The 9,845-nt window shown below is 51.4% G+C and overlaps 1 protein-coding gene across 1 annotated transcript; it reads right to left on the reverse strand.

Moving 5' to 3' along the window:
* LOC8084881 (probable RNA-binding protein ARP1) lies at positions 1,852–4,528 on the reverse strand. Its single transcript, XM_002468005.2, has 6 exons — positions 4,166–4,528; positions 3,848–4,055; positions 3,587–3,746; positions 2,886–2,925; positions 2,534–2,807; positions 1,852–2,302 (listed from the first exon to the last, which is right to left on the reverse strand). The coding sequence occupies exons 1-6, from the start codon at positions 4,388–4,390 to the stop codon at positions 2,277–2,279; spliced, it is 933 nt and encodes a 310-aa protein (XP_002468050.1). The 5' UTR covers positions 4,391–4,528; the 3' UTR covers positions 1,852–2,276.

Raw genomic sequence — 9,845 nt, forward strand, 5'->3', positions numbered from 1 at the left:
TGCGCTCTGTTTAGTCTGCTATCTTGGTATATATGGCGAAGGCAAACTTTGAGACCTTCCATTTTGGTCTGTTTATTCATCTATTAGAACATCTATTTGATTTGGTGGCATCCAGGTGTTATTACATAATATTGTTTATTCTTTAGTTTCTTTTGTTACTGGTCTATTAGCAGCACCATCTGTGTTTGAACCTTTGTTGTGTCGTTTCCTGTTTGCTTGTTGATTTTTTTAGTATATTTAGTATATTATTATACTGATCATCATGTTACCGGAAATCCTCAAAATAAGCACAAATTGTTATGCATGCAAAGCATCGGCCAAAATGGAATGGTTTGGCCAACTGGTTCATTTTCTAGCAGTGGGTGTATTGAGAAACCAGAAACTGGAGTGTGCTGATGTTCAGAAGGAAATGGATGTCTGGAAGTTATTCAGTCTCATATGTTTTTCTATTGACATTTGAATATGGTGTTCTGATTTTTTGTGGTGCCCAGGTGGTAAATGATGCGCACATTGACAAATTCGTTGAATTGTTATTGGCCACCAAAAAAAACACTGAACGGCACAAATGTATGTTTTACTGTGATTATGAGTTTTAGCATTTTCCACGTACATCAATATTAGCTAAAGCAGTTATTAAGACTGATACGTTAATTGAACTGTTCTACACCATTTGAGCTCTGGTCCCATCTGTTCGATTGCTTAAACAACCATGCCTTCACTTGATTCTCCACGATTCTCCACTGGTCTTAATGCTATAGCTTCATAAGCTCATTGAACCATATATTTGCCAACTGTTTCTTCTCCTGTATGAGTATCGTTATTGCATGATAAGTACGTTTTGAGTGTGAACACTACCAACTGTACCATATTTGGACATACAAATTTTGTTCCCTTGGAAGCCATGCGATGAGTTCCTCATGTATTTGCGTTTCTTGTTTTTCTGATAATGCACGTTATCGGCTTATGTACTGGTGTGAAAATTGTTCAACCATTTGAAGGAAACGAAAGAGGAACGCTCGAGTGTAGAGAAGAAGGTCGTTTCGTTTCAAAAAAAGAGAAAAAGGTCGGAGTGCGAGCGTGGGCGGGACTGCCAGAAGCCAAGAACCCGCCATTCTCATTTCTTCATTTCCGGTCGTTCTGGAATTAATTCACAGGCAGACTTTCCTTCAATCCTTCACTCCGGTGCTAAGAACCCGCCATTCGTCAATCCTACTCCTATGTAGCTCCTATGGCTACAGTGCGTCGAACGGAAGATCTGCCGCTCCGGTGCGTAGTTTCACCGTTGCAAAGCAAAAATCGATGTCTACACTGTCGGGCCTTTTTACTTCTACCTCAAAACCTAAAAATTTTCAAGATTTTCTGTCACATCGAATTATTAGACGTATGTATGAAGTATTAAATATAAACGAATAATAAAAACTTATTACACAATTTGGTCAAAATTTACGAGACAAATCTTTTAAGCCTAGTTAATCCATGATTAGACAATAATTACTACAAACAAATGAAAGTGTTATAGTGTCACAAAGTTTTTCCTGAACTAAACACGGCCTAGCTGAAGTATCGGCAGGGTGCTGAGCAATGCGATGGATTACAGCCTTGTTTAGATCTATTTTTTTTAGATTTTGACATTGTAGAATTTTTGGTTTTTTACAAATATTGTTCATTTATGGAGTAACTAGGCTTAAAAGATTCGTCTCGCAATTTACAAATAAAATATGTAATTAGTTTTTATTTTTATCTATATTTAATGCTCCATATATGTATCGCAAAATTCGATATGACAGTGAATCTTGAAAAGTTTTTTTTTATTTTTGAGGTGAACTAAAGGCTACATGGACGCAGCACAACTCAAGAGATGAAGGGCGAAATATTATGACGGTTTATTGAGGTCCGCTGCCCCTGCAGCGACCGGACTACTACAGACACTGACTGATAACGGGTTTACCATTGGAAAAATACGGTGGTAAACGAGAGACGAATCGAATCATTTGTTACAGACTGAGACTGTTTCTTGCCGGTACGGCGGTGGTCGTGGTCGTGCCCCACCAACGGGCGCACGCGCCACGCCGCGCACCAAGTTAGAGAGGGAATTGAACGAATGTAATGCGGCGGCCTTCGCATATTGCTTTGCTTCGGCCCCCCGACCCGACAGACGGACGACACCCCTTCATGTGCAGTGCAGCTTGTTAAACCAGAGCAGAGAGCACCTTCGGCCTCCTCCTTTCATTGCGCCGCCCGCTCATCGTCGCCATCATCATCACCGCCTCGTGCCTTCAGCTGCAGCCCGTCACCTGCTCCACTGCGGGTACACCAGTACACAAAAGAGATGCGGGGGCCATTAGCTGGACGTACTACGGCATTGCGTTGCGTGTGCCTGCCATGCCAGCTTGGCACGGCCAGAAATGCATGCCATGCCATGGCATGGCACTGAGCGAGCACATGCGAAGCTCTTAGCTCTGCTGCACGGATGGTGCCGCGTCGTCGGCTGCACATGCGACGGTATACGGTGGGATTGCATATATATGTTTACCTTTGGGAGGAGCGGCCATGACGGTGGGCTTGGAGACGATGGCCGGGACGGTGGTGACGGCGGCGGCGGAGACCGGGGGGAAGAAGTGCGCGGCGGGGACGCCCAGACCCTGCGAGGCGTGGTGGTACTGGTAGTGGTAGAACGGGTACACCGGCATCATGCCGTTGGGCGCCGCCACATGCATGCCGCCCTGCGCTGCCGCCGGGTACGCGAAGTGCCCCTGTGGCTGTAGGTACGACCCGGCCGTGCCGCCAGCTGCCGCTTGGCCTAACTTCTGCACCCAAATAACATCATGAGATTAGCCCTTTGCCCTCAATTTGGCAGTAGTAAGACGAGAGATCCAGTGTCTTACCGCATTGTAGCTCAGGTCCGCGACGTAATTTGGGGAGTACCTGAAACAGGACAGCACCAATCGATCGATCAGTACATACGAGTGGTAGTGGTGGGGACCGCGTACAATGGCTGGCACACAAGTATATAGTAGTACTCCATATAACCCGATATATAGACAGATCAGCCGTCTAGTTTTTCAGTGTTTATAACGAGGTAATGAGCTGGGTCATTTGGTCATGGTCAGTCTACCACATGGCCAGTGCCCAATAGCATAAAAAAAAAAATCCCCTCTTTTTTCCTGCCGCCGTGCAGGCCGGGACGTGGGCACGTGCGAGCACGACGAGGCAGCGCGGTCCGGTCCAGGTCCAGCCTGTGCGCGGCTGTGCCTGCGCCAGTGCCCCCGCCTGTCGCGTCGCGTGCTCGCTGCTCCAAACCAAAGCCGCTGCCACGCATGTGTGCGCGCGCCCACTGCACCGGTCCCCGCCCCGCCCCGCCCGCAAGGGCCGCAAAAGCATGCCGCGCGCGGGTGGCTGGACACGAAATCCTCGTAGCGCCTCGCGGGACGCGCAGTGCAGATTGTTGGCGGCGCTCGAGGTGCGCGCACGCCAGATCGTACGTAAACGACATGACTTTTTTTGCCCCCCTTGCTTGCTAGCGAAACATTATTGTCGCGCGCGGGGATTTGGAATTTGGAGCTGGGAGCGCGCGTGCAGTACTTACCCGTAGGTGGTGGCGGCGGGGTAGAATGGGAGCACGCCGTGGTACTGCTGGTGCGCGCCGTGGGCGTAGTGCGCGGCCGGCGGCGGCGGCGGAGGGGGCGTCGTGGAGGGGTGGTAGTACCATGGCACCGGCGACACACCCCTGGATCCCACCGCGATGGCTGAAATGCAAGCGAATTCGCGCCGGAAACATGTGATCCCTTTCTCTTGTCAGGAACTAAGAGCACGCAGTTGACGTAGTTCTCCCTTGGCAAGTCTGTACCTGGCGTGGGCTGGTGTGGGGAGGGGAGCGCGTGCGCGTGCGGCGCCGGGGTGGCCGGCGGCGAGGGCCCGGGGCGGAGGATGTGCGGCGGCTGGGGCCGCGGCTTGGCGCCGAGGGAGGCGAGGTTGCAGTTGGCGCGGCGGCCGTTGATGACGGGGGTGGCGTCCTCGCACGCCTTCTTGGCCGCGTCCGCCTCCTTGAACGTCACCTGTGGTGTCGCGTGCATGCAGCAAGCAGGTTGCGGATCAGAGACGCTTCGCACGTCGAGAGGAAGGGGAAACCAGGAAGAAGGGAGAGGAGTTGAAGAGGGGGACTGACGAAGCCGTAGCCCTTGGAGCGGCCGGTGAGCTTGTCGGAGATGATGACGGCCTCGAGGATGTCGCCGTAGCGCTCGAAGTGCTCGCGGAGTGTGTCCTTGTGGGTCTCCCACGCCAGCCCGCCCACGAACACCTTGGTGAGCGTGGTGTCCCCGAACGCCGCTGCCGCCGCCGGCGGTGGCTGTGCCAGCGGCAGTGGCTGCGGATGCGGCGCCATCATCGTCATTGTCGCCGGCAGCCTCCGCGCTAGTACGCCTCCTTTCCTGACGACGACGACGAGATGCAGTATGTGCGCGCACCAGGGGAATGCAAACGGAGGGAGGTAGAGGAGAGGCGACTGGGTGAGGAGAGGGGGTGTGGGGTTTTATATAGCGCCGGAGTTTATAATTCGGAGGGAGAGGGAGGGGAGCGTGGTGGTTGGGCGGGCGGATAACGGAAACAGGAGAGCCTACTCTACTCCTACTCCTACTCCTAGTCTGCCGTCTGGTCCTCTAGCCTGGCAACAATTGGCGCCCACCTGTGTCTCTCGTCAGTCCTCACCTGCAGCTCTGCAAGACTGCAACTGTAACGGAAAAGGTCTGCATGTCGTCTTCTCCCCCTCAGATCATAGATTAACCACAACCCTCTCGCAGCTGATCACGAGGACAGAGCAGTTTTAACCGATGTGCAGTGGAGTAATTACTGGCACAGCGTGACACTGCTTGCTAGGAGATCATCGCTCATTTCGGTCGGCCGGCCGGGGCGGAGACAAGAACAGATGGGCGAGTGGCCAGCCGAGCCAAACGGATCAGCGAGGGAGGTGGTGGGCGAGCTGTAAGAGCGGGTGGGAACAGCTGGCCTTGCAAGTTCTGCCTTTACCACACAACGTGCTGACGCCTTTCTTTGCCTAGCCTATCACCCCTTGCCTCATTGACAATTGCATTAATCTAGCGGCGACACTGAAAAGGAATCCTTTCCGTTTGCTTTATCCTTCGTACCAGTAGCAGGCCGGGTATTATACTCTGTACGTAGTACACTGGTAGTCGTAAAGCGCCGACGCGTATTTTAGTGGGGGAATATATACATTAGCGTACACGGTAGTGTGTACACCACAAAAAGACATCCATACCAAAACTGCAGCACGTGATGGGCTGACGGCGCGCAGTGTAGGATCATCGTTTCGTGACAAGAAAACATACCAGCCATGACCGATGACGATGGAGTATAGCTACATACGCTACCCTACCTACGATTATTATCCAGAGACATCATCATATACAATATATATGCGCGCCATGCATAATAAGCCGATAAGCGGCCATCGCGGCGGGGTTTATACGTACGTACGTACTGATGGCAACAGCCACTATGTTCGCGCGGACGTACACGCGACAGCGCCATATGGCCACATTCGTGGTCTCGACCCAGAACGGGAGCTGCCAGCTGGCTTTTTAACTCCAGCGAGATGAGCTCCCAAGGAATCCTCGACCGGCCCCTAGCTCGTCCCGTGTCACACAACTAGTATTCCCGTGGACCTCAACGCCGTTACAGCAGATCCTGCGTGCAATGATCTGTACGTGGCACACCTCGATCAAGCGACCGGATGCGCGTCACCAAAAGTCGACAAGGGCAGCCGGGCAATGGGGTGGCCCAGACCGACGCCAGCGGCTAGCGCGTCAGCCCGGCCGAGCGATCGCGGCATGCATGGCAATGCCATGGCCAAAGCAGATCGATCGACGGAGCACGCAGTTCCGGTGAGTGTGACGCCAACGCGGGGCCTCCGAGGTACGGTACGCCCCACAGATGCAGCGCGGTCCCGGTCGGAAAAAAAACCCTCGCTCCTCGACCTGGATCGATCGCACGTGAGAGAGGGGCCCAATGCAAAAGGGGTCGCGTGATCGTCCTCCCTGTCCGGCTGTCCCTTGGCACAGATCAGGCCTTGTTTAGATCCAAAAACTTTTTGGATTTTGACACTGTAGCACTTTCGTTTTTATTTAACAAACATTATTCAATCATGGACCAACTAGGCTTAAAAGATTCATCTCGTGATTTACAGGAAAACTGTGTAATTAGTTATCTTTTTTTTGTCTATATTTAATGTTTCATGCATGTGCCGCAAGATTCGATGTGATGGGGAATCTTGTAAAGTTTTGGGTTTTTGGGTGTATCTAAACAAGGCCTCAATAGATGGTCGGGATCGACGGATCCGTCGATCGTCGTCGCGGATGCCAATTGGCACCAACAGTCCGCTGCCTATCGCTAGCGTGCGTACACAGAAGCCTGCTGGATGCATGGATATTGCTGGTCCGGTGCGGTGGGTGTGTGGTCGATTCCACGTACGCCGCGCTCCTGCATCGATCTGCATGCATGATGCTGCCGTCGTCGTCGGTCGCTCAATTGGTGCCTCTTTTGGTAAACTACGCGCATGAGTATATATGTACACATGTACGTGTAGAGGTAGATGGACGGCGACGGCGGCGGCCCGAGGCGAGCATTCATCCCGCTGGCAGCTGGTAGGACAGGACTTTTGGCCTTGTTTAGATACACCCAAAAACCCAAAACTTTACGAGATTCTCCATCACATCGAATCTTACGGCACATGCATACAACAATAAATATAGATAAAAAAGATAACTAATTGCACAGTTTACATGTAAATCACGAGACGAATCCTTTAAGCCTAATTACTTTACGATTGGTCAATGTTTATCAAATAAAAACGAAAATACTACAATATTAAAATAAAAAAATTTTGGATCTAAACGACATTCCCGCCCGGCCGTCTAGCTAGGTGCACGGAAAGCTGCGAACGAAGGTCCGGCCTTGAACTTGAAGCTGCCAGTTGGCATACGGGAATGGATTGAAGCCTACCAAGCACGCCACGTGTGCGGCTGCAGGACATGAGAGAGTGCCTGTATACTACTGTACAGAGCTGAGTCAAGGCGCACGGAGGAAATACTGTACCAAGTATCAACACGATTGCACGCTGAAGATCCATTTCCTCGTCGTATGCAGATTCACCAGAGAAGGCCAGTTTGGTAGAGCTCCTCGCTCCAGTTAAAACAACTTCAGTTTTGGCTTCGCTTATGGAGCTGATTCACCATAGAAGTTGAAGCAGTTTTTTCAGACTGTTTGGTAAAATAATTTCTATAGCAAAAAAATAAAATATCCATAATACCCTTTTATTTTTTATTTAATTTAATTTAATTTTCTTTCTTTCTTTCTTTTATGGTGGGAGCTAGTATTTTTGGCTCCTCTTTCCTCGCTTGTCTCACCGTGTTTTAAAAGGTATATATATTTGGTGTTTTTTTCAGAATTTTTGGGGAGACAACTATACCCCCATGCACATACCGCCCCCTGCTAGATAACCGAACGAGGTCTTAATTTGTTAGGGCATGCAATGCAAGGCAGGCGTCCTTTAGAAAGCTCGTCGGTCGTTGGTTAATGAAGCTCCAACTATACATTTCAATTTCAAAGCGAGGTCAGGAGCCGACAAATTGTCAAGGTATGATCATGCAGATATGCCGTTGCGCTCAGATGGGAATCTCAATTTTTTTTCTCAGGCTAATGCCGTGATAGTATGTGCCGAATAAAACGCCACTACACCGACTGACTCGACCCCTGTTGTGTTACAGAAGCAAAAGAGTTACATCGTACTATCAGAAAGATACGACGACGCACAGTTTTGGACGCAAGGGGGGCGGGGCGGGTACTACGGTACGCTGATTCAGACGGCAGCAACGCATGTGGCTCAGTGTCTGGCGTTTGGCTCTAGTACTCTTTTTATGTCCTGATCTGCACCACGATCTAACGCCGGCGGTGTCGTAGCTGTTGGATGCCTGCGTACACATGCATGTGGATGTGAATCTCTGGTCTAGCTCATCAGCGCGTGCCGCTGCTGTTTACGTTTTCCAATGCATTGGTCAATACGATTATTTTGACCGAGTAGGAGCGTAGACAAGCAATATCATATTATATATTCATCTACCAGCGCAATACAAAGCGATCGATGCAAATGTGAAGGTTATCACTTATCAGCAATCCAGAGAGCCTCCTAAAAATAGCAAACGCCTACCCCGCAGGCGGTGGTCGCCTGGTTCGTTAACCATGTCTGATGCCTTGCACGCGTACCGCGGTGTGGGGCGCCCGACATCAGCGCAGCAATAGCAGCATCGATCGCATGCTTGCCAGTGCTGCAGAGCTGCGCGCAGAGGCCGCGCGCCAGCATAGACCATGACCAGATCCACGAGCGTATAGTACGTACGTGACGTGACGCCGCCTGACGGCCCCCATCCGCCGCGCTGCCGGCCGGGATACGCCGGGCGCGTCAGGATGGGCGGGAAGGGAACCCGGCCGGCGGCCACTGGTCCGCCCGCCCGCGCGGTGGTGGCGCACACAGCAAGTGGCCGGGGGATCGGAGGGGCACATGCTCCCTCGTCCGCGAGAATCTCTCCAGCAATTCCCACCATGCATGCATCTCCGATCCCTGGCTAGTGGCCTCGGCTCTCTCTGTCTCGCCTCCGCGCGCCCACCCACAGTGCTGCCCTGCCGAGCCTTGCGTGGCCGCAACGTGGACAACTGTAACTCCTGTCTACATGCCTGGACCGGATCAGTTGCCTGGCACCGGCAGCCGGCAGCCGGCAGGGCATTACAGCGCTGGACTAGTGGGCTGCACTGCACACTGGAGATCGATCCATCCATCCATCGATCACGGTGGTAGGTTTGACTGGACCGGCCGGGGATCGGCCGGTAGGGACAAGGCTGCGCTGGGAGCTAGCTGTAAGACCTGAGCCGTGAGCTGGCGCCAAAAGAAGCAGGGCAGGGCAAAGGGAAGGAAGAAAGAGAGCATTATTATTACACTAAACAACACCCAGGGGTAATCATCATCAGATGGGGATTAGAAAAGCTGCCAAGCAGACGGGCACTCTGCCCGGGCAGCGCAGCAGCCAGCAGTGCTGGCTTTTGTTTACGATTATGCGTTATACGGACAGCTGATGGCCCATGCATGCATGTTCTTATCTGGGGTGTGTGCACCGTGCTGTAACTTTTGTGCGTGGTCTCGCTCCCATTTTCTGATGGGTGTCTCTGAAACTTCTCAAAGACACAGGCAGCCAGGCACACGCACTAGCTGCTTTAGTGTGTAATCATGTACGTAACTACGTGCGTAATTGTTCTACCAGTCTGTCGTAATATATTATAGCAAAATAAAGGGTCAACTTGCATGTAGTATATATGTGGTAGTAAGAACACATCCAGAAGCTTGATCGACGAGGAAGGGGTATCATGGAGGCAGTTAAATTAAATGCATATGATGATGATCCCACGGCCATGGCCACACGTCGAGGTGCTCGATCTGGCCGGTGTCGTCTAGACTTTTAGCCCCATCGATCACGTACCAGATGGTGCACATGTGTGAGCAGGCTGGCCTGCAGGCATAATGGACGTGAGAAGGCATCCATCTGGAGACCATCTGTCCCTGCTTCGATCTCTCTCTCTCTCTCTCTCTCTCTCTCTCTCTCTCTCTCTCTCTCTCTCTATATATATATATATATATATATATATATATATATATATATATATATATATATACACACACACGCATGTCTGCGTCGGTCGATGATTCAGGCCACCACGTTGGAATGCAAATTTATATATTCGTTTTGAGGCCCCCCACGTACCTATATGTTGATCGGTACTCCTTG

This window comes from Sorghum bicolor, chromosome 1 (assembly GCF_000003195.3).
Source record: "Sorghum bicolor cultivar BTx623 chromosome 1, Sorghum_bicolor_NCBIv3, whole genome shotgun sequence".
NCBI lineage: Eukaryota > Viridiplantae > Streptophyta > Magnoliopsida > Poales > Poaceae > Sorghum > Sorghum bicolor.